The sequence below is a fragment of the Aulonocara stuartgranti genome (assembly GCF_965226115.1).
Source record: "Aulonocara stuartgranti genome assembly, chromosome: 13".
NCBI classification, from domain to species: Eukaryota; Metazoa; Chordata; class Actinopteri; order Cichliformes; family Cichlidae; genus Aulonocara; species Aulonocara stuartgranti.
This window is the reverse complement of record NC_138949.1, coordinates 30,227,607-30,245,185: the sequence shown is the minus strand read 5'-3', so window position 1 is coordinate 30,245,185 and position 17,579 is coordinate 30,227,607. Positions and strand designations below refer to the sequence as shown.

General features: G+C 39.6%; 1 protein-coding gene across 4 annotated transcripts in view; it reads right to left on the bottom strand.

Moving 5' to 3' along the window:
- atrnl1a (attractin-like 1a) overlaps positions 1–16,612 on the bottom strand; it is a 332,702-nt gene extending 316,090 nt beyond the window's left edge. For 2 of the 4 annotated variants that reach the window (XM_082557489.1, XM_082557491.1), the window contains exons 1-2: positions 15,409–16,611; positions 15,042–15,325 (exon numbers count right to left, since the gene is read on the bottom strand). In XM_082557489.1, coding sequence (XP_082413615.1) covers positions 15,042–15,286 — 245 coding nt within the window. In that variant the 5' untranslated portion in view covers positions 15,287–15,325; positions 15,409–16,611. Of the gene's footprint in view, positions 1–15,041 lie in introns of all 4 variants that reach the window. The other 2 variants (XM_082557492.1, XM_082557490.1) reach the window with 2 other exon arrangements.
- Positions 16,613–17,579: the final 967 nt, after the last annotated feature.

Here is a 17,579-nt window from a genome sequence, read left to right as displayed (position 1 = left end):
ATCTGTATGTATGTACTTATTAGATGCGTAACAGACACAGTTGGTTGGTATACGTGTAGGAAAATCTGCTCCTGACTTTAGAGGAACATGTTTTGTTTCCCAAATCAAACTCTGTTGACCATTCAGCAAAGAGTATGACACAAAACTGACTCATGGAAACCAGCAGTGGTCTCACAGAGATCGTAAACAGAGACTCCGGCAGCAGCACGGTACGCCTCATGATTCCTGGTGCCTCTTCCTTTTATTAAAAAATGATTACAGTAATAGCAGCACAAATCACATCATATCTAATCTTTTCAGATCTAACTTTGTCCACTTCCGTGTATCATCCTAATTCAGATGCAGATCTCATTTTTCTTTTTGCATCACACACTCAGTCTAAACCACTTTTATTTTTAGCTCTCAATTAGTTTACTTGTTTGTGCTCTAGCAGCCAGAAACACCACTCCATAGAAAAGCCATAATTTTATGTCTTTATCATCCATGCAAGTTTATTGGCTTTAATGGCATCTTCTAATGACTCGTCTCTAAAACTGTAAATGTTGGTTTCTGTGGCCTCAGTGTTTTTTCCTGTACAATAGCATTACTCATGTGACGGCTTTCAGGCCTGTGACCAGTGCACGCTGGAATTAAATACTGTGGCTTTATTTTAAAAAACAAAAATGTGAACACCTAGAGAAAAAGTATCAGGTGTTACCACTGACTGTATAACAGTTTTCTACAGTCTTTGTGTGTTAGCAATAAACCTGAACTGTGCACCCAGGACTGCAGTTTGAATGTTGCCTACAAGACTTCTAGTTGACAGAGGAAAAAGTGACAATTATCTGTTAAGAGTCTAATTTTTACACAAAATGTTGATGTTTCCCCACACATTAACAGAAAGTAGCTGACCAGACATATGGTGTCAGTCTTAGATATTTACCATTTTTGATTCAATTTCTCATGAACTAGCTGTGTGCAGGCAGGAATTGGACCCAAGCGCAAACTCACCAAATAAAGATCAGCTTTATTTGCTGAAACGGAGGAAAAGGCGATACAAACAATACAAAACTAAACCGGGAAATTACTAAACTAATCACACGGGGAGGCGCACGAGAAAAAAAACACAGCCAAGAGGGAGGATGCAACATGGAACTGAGGGAGACGCAGACATAAATACACAGAAGGATAACGAGGGACATGGGAACACAGCTGACACTGATAATCATAACAAGACAGGGCAGGAGCAAACAACACGACGTATACTGACGGGAGACTATCAAAGTAAAACAGGAAGTACACACAGACGCAGACAGGAGGGAGTGAGAGAACACGGGAAGACCACAGACCAAACGAGCTGGGAAACCATGGAATAAAACACAAGGAGGAGAAACGAGGCATGGAAACTGACCGATACACGGAGGGAGACAGAGACACAGGGGGTAAGGACACGAGGGGAAATCTAATAAATGACATCTAAACAGAATAACCTAGGAACCCTTAGAATAAGCAGTGGACCTAAAACATAATAACAGCAAATGACAAAAATACAGGAAAACACAAAACACCAGGTAGAAGTCCCGGGACCATGACATCAATTATCAGCTAAACAGCAAGCTATATCAATTTTTCCTGTCACTGGAAGAACTTGAAAGTGACAGATGAATGAACAGACAGCGCACCAGGTTCTACATATTTGTGACAAACATGTCTTGAGATGACAAATAAAGATTGGGGTGAGTTGTTTACATGTCTTTTCAGCTCTAATGCAGCAGAAAGCCAGGAGTAAAGACCGTCTGGAAATCCAGCAAGCTATCCATGAGTACTGATCAAATTCAAATTCAAATGTCACTGAAAATCAGCTGATTTAAACTCCACCAGAAGTCACTTCTATGAACATTCTGTCCAATTACCCAATGAGGACACTAAATTTTGCCATTACGAATGCCTAAGAAGCTAAAGGCTGAGTATGTTTGCTCTACTACCATTGCTGCTGATGAGTTCAAGTTTCTATTATGCTGTCCTCTTTTTAATTGGACTGAATTTAAAAAAAAAAGAGTCTTATTTGCAAAATCATTTTCATACTGCATCTTAGAGGAAATATGGCCTTTGGGTTACACATGAGATAACTATTTTACTATCATACTACTTTTAAATCTGTCAACACCTTTATTAAAGTGTAACTTGCCGTTTAGTGAGGGTAGCACATTCGCAGTTTGCTGCCAATCTGAGGATGACCCATCTATCTGCTAAGAGCTCTGTTGTCAATGGAGGCAATGCACAAAGTATATGATACAACCAGTCTGTGGGCTGCTGTTGCTTGTGCTGTATCAGCAAGTTAGAACATACAAAGAGATGAAGTAGAAACAAGTGTTAACCAATCAACATTTAGCAGATGCAAATGTCATCCACTTCCAGCGACACATAGATGGAATTCTGAAGCACTGAGTGTGAGCATGTCTGATGTGGATGAAAACCCTCGTTGCTTGCTGTGTGAACGGTAAGATGTACTGAGACAGACACATTCTAAGGAACATAAATTACGCTTAGAGTGAGGATCTTACCAGATCTTGTTGTTTGTTTTAGCTGACTATTGACCAAACTACAAAGATGTTCAAGTTACAAATATACCAACCACAGGAAATCACTGAATTGTAGCATATATTAATTCACAACCACAAGTAACTGACTTCACATTGTACAGTCACAAAAATGGGTTTTGTAGTAGGGCAAAATCTGTAGGTGAAAGACAGATATTATCACCTGAGGTCTTCCTTTGCATAGCGGGGTCTTGCTGTCCTAAGTTGGATAACTGTCTCCACCAATTTTGAAACCAAATGTGACCCTGACTATGAAACAGAGGAATGTTGCATGCTCATGCAGTGAAAAAACATGTCAGTCAAAAGGTTTTCTCATCCTAAAGCACATCCAGGTTTATGTCTCTATATTCGACCAAGTCTAAGGACAGCAGTCTAAGCAGATGTGCCCAGATTTCCGTCTCCCTAATGACTGAATCTACTCTTCTGGGAGGTCACCAGTTTGTACCCAAGCCAGCTAAGATATGGAATCTCTCCAGCATTTCTACCCTGTAGCTTCCTCCAAGAAGGATACAAATTTAAAAAGAAAGAAAGAAAGAAAGAAAGAAAGAAAGAAAGAAAGAAAGAAAGAAAGAAAGAAAGAAAGAAAGAAAGAAAGAAAGAAAGAAAGAAACTCATCAGGAAAGGATCCAGGAGGCATCCTAGTCAGATGCAACCACCTTAACTGGGTTGGTAGGTTGACCAGTAAATCAATGACTTGACCTTCATGCTCAGTTCTTTCTTCACTATAACAGACGAGTATATGGTCCATAACACTGCAGATGCCACACCAATCTTTCTGTCAATCTCCCACTCTGCTGTTCCCACACTCATAAACAAGACCTTGAGATATGAAAACAAAAATTTACAACATGTTGTATAAAATAAAATAATAGATTCAGACTATAAAGTCATCGGGTGTTTACTGAGGTCTTAAATTAAGCTAACTATAGAGTCCAACAATCATACTTCTTTTTCCAACCAGAGGAGTCACTTCCTTCTGGCCAGTTTGAGTGACTTCCCACCTTGTTCTATGGGGCGGTGTCTCCAGAGATCAGGCTGATTTCATAGCATTTTGTGGAGTTTTAATTAGTCTAACATCTTAAGATTGGAGAATCGGGGTCGGTACCTTCGGCTCTTTTTCATGTGTTGACACACTGAGCAGATTTTGCAGTGTGGCATTACAGAAGGCAGTGTTATGCCTTCATGAAGGCATGTTCATTTCTATTCAGTTTCATTAATAAAGCACCAATGTACAACAACAGTCACCTCACACCCCCTTATACTGAAAGGTAAACATCCTAAATTATTACAGTAACCTGATAGCAGAGACTGACAACACTCAGAAGGAAAAAAAACTCACTTTTAATAGAAGGACAGTTAATGATGTGGAGTTGCATGTAACTAAATCAGGACTGAAAACAAGGTGACAGAGAGGAAATGATATGATTGGGCCTTATAATTTCTCTCCAATCATATGTGCCTAGCCCATATGCTTAAATGGGGTGCACATGCCTGGATCAGTGACATTCACGTTACTTGTTTTAATGTGGTTGCTGTAGATGACTGATGTTAAATTCTTCAAATGATGGAAAATTACTTGAAAATAACCTAAATTAGTCCTGTCGGATCTATAGATGGAGTATTAGTGGAGCCCACTGTTCCATTGTTATTGTGATGTCATAAATACGGACCTTCATCTCTGAGAAACTGCTACGGCCTCAGGAAGGACCACATGGGGGACATTATTCATGTAACACACCTGCCAATCCGGCTGCGCGTGCGTGTGTGCATGCGTGTGTTATGCCCTTGCGCTCTCTCATCATAGCAGGATTAACTCCCACTGGACAGATGGCAGTGTGATGCTCCTCCCTCCCACGCACGGTTTGTCATAGACACACACCAACAAAAACACACACTCACAAACAAACCACAGCTCTGCACAGAACGGTGGCATCTTCAGTAGACGAGCTGTGTCATCATTACGCCACACTGCCAGAGGCTTAAACACACGTAATCACACACATACACACATGGACTGAAGCCCATGTCAGCAGATGATGACTCTGATGGCAAAAAAAGCACTCTATTCTGTCTCCACTCTGCACGTCTCTCACTAAAACACTTGTGTGGTTGTTTTATCCTTGAATGGCTCCATTCTCCCAGCAGGATTTATATTTGGAACTCCCTTTGCGACTGTGACTATTTATGCATATTTGTGGCTATAATTTACTGTAAACATGATGAGTGTGTTTTAAGATTTTTTTTTTAAGAATAAGACACTGATTGTAATCAAAAGCATCTCCTAAGGCAATCAAAATGTTTTCTTATATTATACTTTGTGTTCTCGATAACGTTCATCCTCAGGTCAAATTCACTAAAGAGGCTTACAACAAAACAAAAAACAGAAAATCTGATGGCGGGTATAAATGCTCTGATAAATCGAGACTGGCAGGATTGAGATGTAACTGCAATAAATATTTTGGAGTTTTCTTGAACTGAAATTCTTGCCAGCTACTGGTAGTTATAGAACATTTTTACTTTTTCTTTTGTTGTTTATTTTTTGTGTGTGTGTGTGGGTTTTTTTTTTTAAGTTGAATATTTCGGTACTTACCAAACTATAAAATAAAGTGTTAAACTTCAAGCCACAGTGTTCATTTTATCACTTTCAGGATATTCAAGAAAATGTAATATGACATATTTTTAATATACTTAATTTACAGAAAACAATAACTATACAGGCACGGTATTATAAATACAATAGATACTGTTATTTTAAGTGAGATGATGATACCTGATTGGGAATTTTAGTCTCCAAAATATTTTTAATGCACTTAAAACATCGTGTTGCTGGCATTTTTTAAGACATTAAAATTTCTACAACTTCTCTACAAATTTATTTAAAAGGGGCATTTGTTTTAGTTTTTAACAGTTAAATCCTGATCCTCATATAGAGGCGTCTTGTGTGATAATGGTTAAACTGGCCATAAATAATGTAGCTCTGCATTCTCTACACTGCAGCTCAAATAAGCCGTGCTGTTCTATTTCACAATCTACAACAATCTGGATTAGACTCAAGCTCCACAACCTCATGGCCTAAAAAAGATGTACCTAAAATACCAAGAAAAAACAAAACACAGTAATAGCCACTTGGGGTTGTTTCGAAAAGTAAGTCAATTACAACAGACTCCCATTAAAGCACAAATTAACATGGTTACAGTCTGGTAGGAAACCTTTTTTTGTTCTCTAAAGGCTCATTTCTTCCTTCCTAGTAACAGCTGATAACTGGTAGATTTTTTTTTCCTTTTATGGTATTAATCATAAAAAGCCACTTCAGTTGTTTTAAGACATGAAACATTAACTCTTTTTACCATCAGCCTGACAGTGGGCCAATTTTACGGGCACTTTTTAACGACCGTAACTCTGTTACCGTTTGTGCTACAGAGAAACGCAAATGGTTTCAGAAAGAAGAGAAGAGACGTGCTTTATAAGGATAGTTGTTGTATCACAATAGCACAAACCATTCAAAAGGTACTGCTCACTTAACACACAGACAGAGGAATCAGCTGGGCATAGATGTTACCATGTGTGCTTATATTTCCATAACTCCTCAACCGTTTTGGGCTAGAGAGAAAACTGAAATGGTTCAGAAAAGATGAGAATTATCTTGAAATTTTACAGCCAAAATTACAACATAGGTCCAGGCAGTCTGTCTGATACTTGGGTGAAAAAGAGTTAATAAGGATAAGGCTGCTTTTAAATGGTAGACAGTTCCTGTCATGAGTAGCTTTAGCCACTAACTGTCTGCCAGGCATCACCTCAGCTAATTTTATAAACTGGAACTCTCAACCACATTTGTGGTTTTACAGCAATGACTTTTCTGCACTCAGCTGTACTGACAGACCAAGAAGGAGTCAGTACTCGAGCTACGTCATCAGTCCATGGATACACCTTGCTAGCCAAGCTAGCATTAGCTAATAACTCAAGATGATTGCTCTGATACCAATTACTACTACTACCACTACTAATAATAATAATAATAATAAAAATAACAATAATGTTCATAATTTTAAAATCACAAAATAATAAGTCACATGATAGTGGCTACATTTATCTCATTTTTTTTTATCTCCCAATATAAGTAAATGGACTAGGTCTTATATAGCACTTTTCTACTCTGAGCACTCAAAGCTCTTTATACAACTAATTCATTCACTCAATCACTTTTTCTAATCTGTTCTGTCTATCTAACAGTCACACATTTACACTCCGATGGATGCATCGGAGAGCAACAAGGGGTTAGTATATTGCCCAAGGATATTTGGCACACAGACTAGGGGGAAGCCAGGAATCGAACCACCAACCTTCCAATCAGTGGAAGACCTGCTCTACCGCCTGAGCTACAACCACCCCATGAGTCTAACACAATAAGTTAGAAACACAAAAAGCTCCTTAATAACACATTTCTACATATGGTATGTAGAATCCCTTAATTTTTCAGCTTTTCTACTGTGGTGGAGATTTATTTTCAAAGTTAGTATAGGTCAATGTTTGCTGATTAATTCATATTAAATAAAAGACTGTTTTTTGCTAAGGTACATATTTTACTTTTGCAATGGATGTGTCCTGAATCCAATTTACTCTATACAGAAGAATGAGTCATCAACTTATTAGAAGGTAAAGTATCTTCAAACAGTTAACAGTTATTTTTGGCAACAGATCCTACATTGTTCCGACTTGGCAACAAGATTTCATGTCATGTTCAGACTGAACAAATTCCCATGATCATGATTTAAATTCTCATTTATCACTTCTATGGATTTAACTCTGTTAGGCCAAACTTCTAAACCAACAAGGGAAATGATATTCATGATATTCATACTGCTGCACACAGATGTGATGTGCAGAGCTGAACGGGGACCATAATGGACTCCAGCATCACGTAATAGGATTTTGGTGCCACTATAATATCAAAACTGCGCTCACAGTATTAGTTGACAGATTAAATCAGACATGAAGTGGAGGGTTTTAATCTAAAGCTATAATCATTTTTATAGAAATAAAAATAGCATTTTCTGCATGTATATTTTCACTAAATATAACTGCAATATTGTATTGTCATCTGATCGGCTGCTGTCTAAATTTGGAGCGAAGCATGCTGTACTTATCACACCAAGCCTGATAAACTGACTGAGTTCGCTCCATCTGGCTCAACAGCAGCAGCATTATGTTTTTTTCCCCTCCTCTCTATCAATTAGTACCATCAGCATCTCCTTTCAGACCTCCCTGTTACATCTCTGTTGGGAGATAATGGCTTGAAAATGTTTGATCAGTGTGAATTCATTTTTCACTTAACTTTCAAGAGACAAAGCAAGATTAATGCAGCAGTTTATTCTAGCAAAACCTTGGGCAAGAAGATTTACTTTGATGTGCTGCATCAGACAGTTTGCTGGTGAAACTGCCAGATGACACTGTTACGCAGGTCTACAAGTGTTTCACCGCCTCTTCCTTCTAACCATGAGGTTAATTGAGGACAAACAGGTAACATATTTAGTTTGAAGAAATCCTTCTATTGAGAGTACTCTTTCATTGCTGCATAGTTCTCCTTTGTGATTTATGATTTACTCATACTGATTGTGCACTTGACTTAAGGAGACTCTTCAATTTGCCATTTGAACAGTGCTGAAAACATTACAAAAATAAGCATGGGTTGTTTTTCAAATGTTTCCAATAGAAAGGTTGCTGACAGGAGCTATGAAAGATGAATACACAAGCAAAGCGCTTGATTTGGACATCGTACACTCGGCTTTCATCACCGAAATTTAAGTTGTTTTCAAAACTATGGTATTATCGAATACAATGTGGTTGTTTGTTTGTAGGGCTACTTTTCTGAACTGTGTTAACGTAAGCAAGAGTTTCCTGGTGTGGATGGATGGGTCTGCTAACCTTTATTCTTATACTTTATTTGAAGTTATGGAGATATTGAGGTTTGGTGCTAAACTACACGAAGTGCTTCCAAAGTTAACATAAGGAGGATGACGACCTCTGCATTTACTAGAAGAGACTATTTTGTAGTTCTTTAGCGATTTCTATAATGTTTCTGGGCACAGTTGTCCCCCAAAGATCAGTTTGTTCAACTAGTGTGATAACTGCACAGTTAAGCAAATCATGCACCGTAGGAGTCTGTCTGTAGTGTGATCGTTACCAGTGTCTGACCAGGGATCTGCTACCTCTGTAAAAAATAATTTTGTTAATTAATTACCAAATATGTTAGAGGACAGTGTGTCAACGCTTCCCCAGCTGAGCTTCAAGAGTGCATAAAAGAGAAAGTGAGCAAGTGCAAGAGAGCAGCTAACATAAACTGATATGCAAGGCAAGGTGTACACAGTCCAGCAGGAGCGTGGGGAGGAGGGATAGTACAAGGCAAGCATGGAGTCCTGCAGCTGATGTCAACCAAGTAAATACATAAATAGCAATACCCACACTGAACAGTAGATACAGGCCAACACAGAAATAAAAAGAAAGAGTATGTTTCAGTTTAACAGAAGGACACAAGGACAACTTGTGAAAGATAAGTACTTTCAGCTGTGGCTTTATTTCCCAATGGGGACTGTAACCATTTATGCCAAATACCCTGCTTGCCCCAACCCTCCAGTTTACCCAGGCTTGGGAGAGACACTGGGAGTGCACTAGCTTGTGACCCTCAGAGGCTGGTTTGGGTCTCAAACCAGGAATCTTTTTTTAATGTAAGGCAAACATTTCTAAACCACTACACCTTAGATCCAGCACTTGTGAAAATGGATGTCAAACATAGTTTCTTTTACCTTGGAGAGCAGCTGAGCAGTATTTCCCCATTCTGCTTGGGTGCCTCTTTGAACTCAGTGTAGTAGCACCAGCTCTCCAACTATTGTGGGTTGTTTTTTGAGTCACCCTCCAGTTTACAGCTGATCTCCAGAGCAGAACAAGAATGAGTACGACATGAAGATCACAGATTCAAGACAGCAGAATGTCACTGAGAACCACAAGAAGAGCAATCTGATCAAGCTGTAGGAAATTACTAGAGGGTGGCGACTGGACCTATTAGGTTGTTAGTGAACTTTGAACTGAACTTTCAAAATAAGAGCTTAAGGATTGGCCAACAATTTTACCATGTTGACTTGGATAGATCTTTGATGAGTTCTTTCACTGTGATAGAAAGCTCTGACAGAAATAGATTACTGCAAACCAACACAAAAGAAAACACAATGTGTTTAAAGATGTTATAAAGCTTCACAAACTTAAAATATACTGGAAACTGTAGTGCTGTGAAATGTTATAAAAACCATTTCATCAAAGAAAATTGGATTTTAAAGTTAAGCGTTTTGATGGCTGATGACTTCTTTAAGTATGCTTTTGTGTGCTGTAGGTGGGGAAAAAGATGCTATCTAGTTTGTATCAAAAGAAAAACAACAGGAGAGCAGAAAAAAATAAAGAGAGAAAATACCTTTTGAAAACAAAGAGTGATACTGTGAACCAATAAGACCAAACAGAACACATATGCCTTAAATCAATAGACAAGCAGAGCTGTCTCCCTATTTCTCCTTTATTGGATCTATCTATGTGGCACAGTACAGTGTGTGTGTGTGTGTGTGTGTGTGTGTGTGTGTGTGTGTGTGTGTGTGTGTGTGTGTGTGTGTGTGTGTGTGTGTCTCATCCAACTGCAATCCAATGGCCAGTAAAGCTTTAGCTTTATAGAGCATTTTCAAAGCAGACCAGCACAGATCCCTTCAGTCTGTCCTCACTATTAGATGCAGCTGATGAAACAGTGAATTTCATTAGTTAATACAGCTGTTTGGAGAGAGCATTCCTGTAATACAGGTAGTTTACAAGGAAACTTATCAACAGCTTGTTCATAATACCAAGAAGCAACCTCCAGTGTCTTTCTGCTCCCTTATTAGATGATTTAGAAATGAAAACTTTAACATAAAGACACATTTTCACTTTACAAATTAAAATTAGAAGTCTTTTTTTAAGGTATCTTTTTATATTTCCATGCAAAACCTCCAAGGCTGGAAAATGAAGATAATGTCGAAATACTGAAAACTGCAGTTCCTCAAATAGCCACTTTAAATTTCCATAGATTCCCACGTTAAAATGTTTCAATAGTTATTTTTCCATGTTAAAATAACTGTTGAAATAAACATTTTTACACCCTGATACATTTTTCCCTATTCATAAGAACTAAACTCTTTCATTTGGATGCTGGTGAGGTTTAAAGTTAGAGTCCTGGCAAGTATGTAGCTGTCTGCTAGACTTCATCTCCATAACTAAACTGGATCCCTTGGAAGTATGTGACAATATGACGTCTGTGCTCCAGTCTCAGAGTGAAACTCTGGGATACTAATTATCTGTTATTTCCCACTAATTGGCAGGTGTACCCATATGCACCCATATGCTTTACAGATGCAGCATTTGCTGCACTCCACTCCAATTAGCACTCCATCCTTTAAATACTTCTGACTCCAAAAAACACACAGAACAAAATAGCTACAGTCTAAACAGTAGGTTCCATTGTGCTGGATCGGTCCATTTTTAAGGTACAATGTGTAAAATATATACACAGGGCTAATTACAGTGCATGACAATGAGGCTTGCTTCTAGTGGTCAAAGGAAGGTTTTGAAATCCATCCATCCACTTTTATTTTAGACATTAATACAAGTAGGATGGGAAGATTATTATGTTTAGAAACTTGTTGTCAAAGGTCACTCAACAGTCACATCTTGAGCAGCCTGAGTCAGTGGCGCCCAGGCATAGGCCTGTAAATGTACCCCACTCCCCCACCGCTCCAGTAACATCAAGACTTCATGGTCATTTTAATCCTTTTCTGACATCAGATGTGTATCATGAAAGGATCTTATTTTGTTCTCTCCTGTTTTCTGTCATGCATAACCTGCTACACTGGTGGATGCTTCTATCAAACATGGCTGAAGTTTCATATAATTATTTTAGGATATGTGCAAGTTGATGCCAAATGTCTGAGCTCAGTGTTCAGACAATTTTTATTCTACTCTAGCCTCTGTATAAGATCAGTGAGAGAGGATATCCCTAATGTGGTTATATCACTGACTGTAAGCTATTCACCTGCCATTTAAACTTTGTTTGCAAGGGGCAGCCAAAGTTGACTAAAAGAGAGTGGGAAAGGAGCAAAGAACAGCTTGTTTCATACAGTGGATGAACTTAGGGTCAAACATAGATAAGGATTATTTTTGAACTGTCAGTCATGCGAAGCAACTCTAATTAAGCCCATACCTGCAACAGGATAAAGAGAGCCACAGTAGGCACTTTTTAATCGCCACTTGGCAGTAGAATAAATGCCGTATAAAGCCCGAGATGCAGGCAATTTTTCCCCGCATGTCACTTCCCACATAGTTGTGTCCCCATTATATGTAACGACCTCCTATGCCATTAAATCACCATCTTCAGTGTGTTTATCGGTTAATGCCACCACCTTCATTTAAGACGTGCCGTGTTTAAAAGTCTCGCTTCACGGCTTCTTCCTAATGAAAAAAAACATCCATCATTTTCATCTCTTTGCATTTCTTTCATATTTTTCATGAGTTAGGATCTCCGTGCGATAAATCTGTCTTTCCTTGTGGTTATTTAGGTCTCCCTGTGGTCTACGGTCATTTAGGATATAGCGGGTGGGCCATTTTCATCTGTGTCTTTATTGCCTGAAAATCCCAATTTATGCTATTTGTGTTTGCTCTTTTTTTGTAAACTGTTCTCTTTGTTGGTGGTCACTTTAGCTGTCTTTTCTTTGTATCGTTTTTACTATCTCTTTGTGGTCATTTATTATTTTCATCTATTTGCTTTTTTGCACCCTTTTGTAGTGAGCTCGTGTCTCTCTACAATCATTATTTCTTTCTTTATGGTCATGTCAGTCTCTCTGTACTCATTTGAGTCCCTTTCTTGTCTTTTAGTGACCTTTGTAGCAAGCTGATAAACATTCAAACAAGAAATGTAAACAGTCCAAACAGATGCAATCTGCTGCAGGGACCTCCTGACACCGTAAGCCTCTGCTTAGCAAGCCCTTATTAGTTGTATACTTGTAAAGTGGTCATGTAAGGGTTAAACATGCTGTAGACTGATAGCTCAGAACTATCATCAATGATACGCTTTCACTTCATTGGGCAATTTGATGGCACAGCTGTTCTACCTTTTTAATCGAGCACTCCCATCATTTCCCATTGCTTGTATATAAGAAGCACTCTGTATTAGTGAATGATATCAAGCGGACGCTAAGAAGAAAAGCTCATCCCTGCAGTTTTGTCTTGCCCAGTGCTCTTGCAACATTCGTATTGATTGAGGAATCGATACTGTCCTCTAGAGAGAAAATACCAGACTGATATCCTGCCATTTCTTCATCCATACTCAACAGAGCAGGCTGCAGTTGACCGTGACAAGGTATGCTTGTTCCTTCAGGACGATATGAGGGGTGAATATTGCCACAGAGCAAGGAGGGAGAGGGGATCTGACCATTTAAGCTGCTCTCCAGGCAGAGAGAGGGGGATATCTGTTCCAAGTTTGTTTGTTTTTTTATGATACCTAAAGCAGTTTTTCTAAGTCAAGCATGAAACACCTCCTTTATAGAAGACTTTTAATCTAACATTTGATTAAGTTGCCTCTTTGTCACGTACACAAACTCCCCAGGAAGGCTTATCAGAATAATGTTCTGTAGCTGGAAGCATTTTGCAGAGCAATTCCTGCCTAACCTGACCTAGACATCAGTGACTATACTAGTGTGCTTTTATGAACAGCAAACACATTGTTTTCATATAAAATGTTTCACTTTTATCATCATGCATATGTGATGTGGGGCTTCCATATTGCTATAAAAGTCAAGAGGGAATAAACCAGTTGAACAGGCAGTGGGTGGACTGACTTTTCCCCCCAGTATCTGCTCTTTGCTGTGTAATTTCCCTTCCAAGTGTCATTCTTCACTTGGCTCCACTTATTAGAGGTTTCATTACGTGCAATACTAAAAGGGATTTTAATGACAAAATATGCATGTGCCATTGCCTGTACCTTTAAAAACTTTTTGCTGAACATAGATGCAGCATAAGATCAAAAGATTAAAATAAAAAAAAATCAGTTGCAGTCTACTACTACATCGTTAATGCATTAAAAGATAATGTGCTATGAAATACAGTGGTACAGATTATGTTTCTACACCTAAACTTCTCAGAAGGGATGTTTTCATATCTATATATAATACTGAATGAGTTGTGGGGCTGGAATTTCTTTACCCTCTCTGAATCTCCACCTTTTCTCCTGTAACGGTTTCCCAATGAAACCAGACTAAGAACAATTCAGAACATGTATGAAGATGAAGAGATCAAATGATCAAGTCAGCCCGCTGAGACAGGTGTACCAGGGACCTACTCTGGTGCCAGTTCTGAGCAAGTGACACAAAAAAAAAAAAAAAACATGTGGTCCGTATGAACCATATTTGAAATTATTGCATACTGTCTTTTTGCACACATGCACGCAGACACGTATGTCCCCACTCGGATGTATTATTAAACTTAACTGTTGCTGCAATCCTTTCTAGAGTACACACTAGCACTGTATTCTGTGGTTGTACCATCTTCTCCTGCCTGTGGCTGAGCAGGTGACAGTGGTTTGTACTAATTAGTGCTTCTACAAAACAATGCCTATTCTTTTCTTCTCTTCCTTTTTTTTCGGGTCAGGCTTGTGTCTTTATAAATATTTTAGCAGAACCCGTTCAGACTCTCTGGAGACGTTAATCAGAACTTAACGTCTTAAGTCAGCTTTAAGTTTTCTCAAGAAGTATGGTCGCTTCTTACTTTTTCACTTACTACTCAAACGCACTCAAAATTCAGCTTTGCAACCAAATCAAATTTGTCTCAGAAAACATCACAGGCAAGGCATCACTGAATCACTTGGTTGATGCCAGCTGTATGAGACTCGTGCCAGCAGCTCTAAAGCAGTGACCAGTCTGATTTCTGGGCTTTAAAACTTAATGTCCTCCTTTTAGAAATATGTTTACACTCATGTAGCCAACCAAACCAAACAAAGCTGTGCAGTACATTACACTCATGCATAACCATGACTTACTATTGTAGATTACATTTAATATTCCTGTCTACCAACTTCTACCAATTTTTTACATAAAATATGAATGCATAATATCAGGGTGCTCAGTCTTTGTTTTGCTGTGGCATTAATTTACCCTCATACACTCTGACAATAGAGCCAAGTATCATCCACAGTGCTTGGGTTTAAACGCAGGTGAACATTTTACACTTAATCCCCGAAGAGTGAGATTAGTTAACTAATATTACAAAGAAAAGAAGATGTAGTAACCATTAGCAGAGTTTAGACCCTGCATGTTTTGGCCTTTGATCACCACAACAGTGATATGAGAAACAGTACAACAGGTACGATTTGAACTGTAAATTCACGCAAGCTGTCGACCAACTTACTTGAATCTTCCCTGACAGTGCTGGCACTGATCCCCGACCCAGCCGTGGTCACACACGCAGGTCCCGTTAATACACTTCCCTGAAAAACAGCTTTTATCACAAGACTTGGACACCGAGGAGGCTTCCGCGTGGACCACGAGATGAAGCATCATCAGTATTCCCAGGTATATTTTCAACACTTCCCGGGACCTGCTCTGTGAAGACCTGGTCCAGGTGAGCAGACGTGTCCCGCTAACAAGGACCATGATGGACGCGGGTAGACTTGTTTTTTCGGAGGCTGCAAGCTGAGAGAAAGCGAGCCGTCACGTTAGGCTGTGAGGTGATGTGTTGTCATGAGCTGAGGTGTCACTTGGCTCAAGCAGCTTACCTGTGACGCCTGTGGGAAAGGCGCAGGAAAACAGCAGTTACGCTGTCAGAACATGCCGAGCTGCACGAGAGAAGCTGCGGGACGGGACAAAGAGGTGAAACTTTGATGGAAACTGCTCCGACGTTAAAAAGCCCGTGAACGCATTTCCTCTCGTATTCATCCACTTTCACATCGAAAGCCCCCTTACGCGCGTCCAAGCAACTCTTCCAGATAACTTCCAGTGTGCAGTTTCCAATGAATACAAGCGATCGTGACCGGATGATGCTCTCTCAGCGGGGTAAAGCTGTAATCCAGGAGATAAAATCAAACCACGGAGCTCAGACGACCGTGCGCTTCTCTCCTGCTGGATGTGTTCCCAGACAAAGACGCGCCCTCCCCTCTGCCCGGGTTTGTCCTCCTCCGAGGATGCGACAGCCGCAGCTCCCCCCGGATCGTCGCTTCTTCTGCTTCTTTCTCCTGCCTGCTGCTCTCGCTCTTCAGTCCACACAGCTAGTTTCTGACAGGGGGAAACTCCAGCACAAAGCCCCGAGCATGAGCAGTACGGCCACGCGGTTAAAGGGGCAGTTCCCTTTAAACGGCATGCAGCAGAGACAAAGCCGGTGACATTCGTCTGCAACACCGACTATCTCAGCGCGTTTCTACACCTGAAGCGCATGTTCGAGACGAACAATGAAAGAAGGAAGAATGAAGAAAGACATTTTGCGCACAGTAGAAATATTTTCCTTTTACAATAATTATCCCGATGGCATGCATACCTACACTACTTTCCTTACCTAAATCTATACAGAGATAGCGAGAGAGAGGGTGGAGAGAGAGAGTTATTGTATTTCCAAGTCAAAAATAATGCACCATGTGCTGTACTGTAAGTAATCGGGTATAGGGGTTCCTTTACATTTATTTTAATTATTTTTCTTTCTTCCATTTAGAAACTTAATTCTTGTAGCTTTTTTTCAGTGTCACTGATCACTGAAATCTTTGGCTATCTGCAACTACAGCAAACTTCGCCAGTAAAACAAAAACTGCACATGTTTTGGAGGAAAACAGGGAAAACCCACCATCTTTCTGCATTTTCCTGACCGCCAGCTGTCTCCTGATATTCCCCCAGCAAATCTAGAAGAAGTGTTGTGAATGTGGACCTTTTTGGCCCTGGACATCATGCAGAATGACCTTGATATCCAGTAATTAGGCCACCAAGGATATTCATGCACACTGTATATGTGTGCTGCTTATGTCAAAACAAAATGCATGCCTTGTAAAGGACACGTTATTACCCACAGCATTACCCAGTGAGGCTGAAAGTCTGTTATCCATATGATTGTCTTTCTATTATTTCTTGTGTCTTTGATGAAAAAAATAGCTAATTTTCTGGTTACTCAAAGAAGCTCTTAATTCTTTTCAGCAAAATCCAACACTGGCTGTTTAGTTTTTCAAGGCTGAGTAAATTCAACCATAATGTCAAAATCCAATTTTGTTACTCATTTTCGACAGAAGTTTTTCACGCACGCACACACTCGCGCCTTCACAGAAACGTATCATGAGAAAGGGTAACCGCGGGGAATGATCGCTAATAAAACTGCAGCAAAATGGTAATTTTTTCTAGAACAATTGCCCCGAGACAAATTGGAGACAGCATAACAACCCCCACCGAATTCATTCTAGCAATCACTGGTACACTTTATTACTCAAATAGTTATTATCTATGTATCGTACATTTCAAAACCAGCTGGAAACAGTAAAAGATGTGTAATCCTACAGTCTGTCCTTTTATTTCAGAGATCAATCAGTGTTGATTTAAAGTGCAAAATATCTACAGCTGAGAAAAGATGCTTTCAAATAAGAAACTAACCTCTTTCTTTCCACCTAAGCTCTCGGTGCATTGGTTGGACACATTTGGATGCATCTGAGTCGATTCAAAGACAGATATGACAGCAACATTAAAACCGGACTGACACAACGGAGGCCTAATTCCCCAAACTGTCTGCCTGATTTATAACTCCATCTCACTCTGAAGGCTTTAAAGACACAAAGATGTTCTTTAGAGCCACGCGGTGCTTTTGAAAAACAAAGCCAAGATTTGCATCTGCGTTCCCCGAGGGCTCAGAAAAACCATGCAGCAAGCCAAAAGACGATAATCCTCAAACCGAAACATCTAAAGCAAGATATTACTCTGC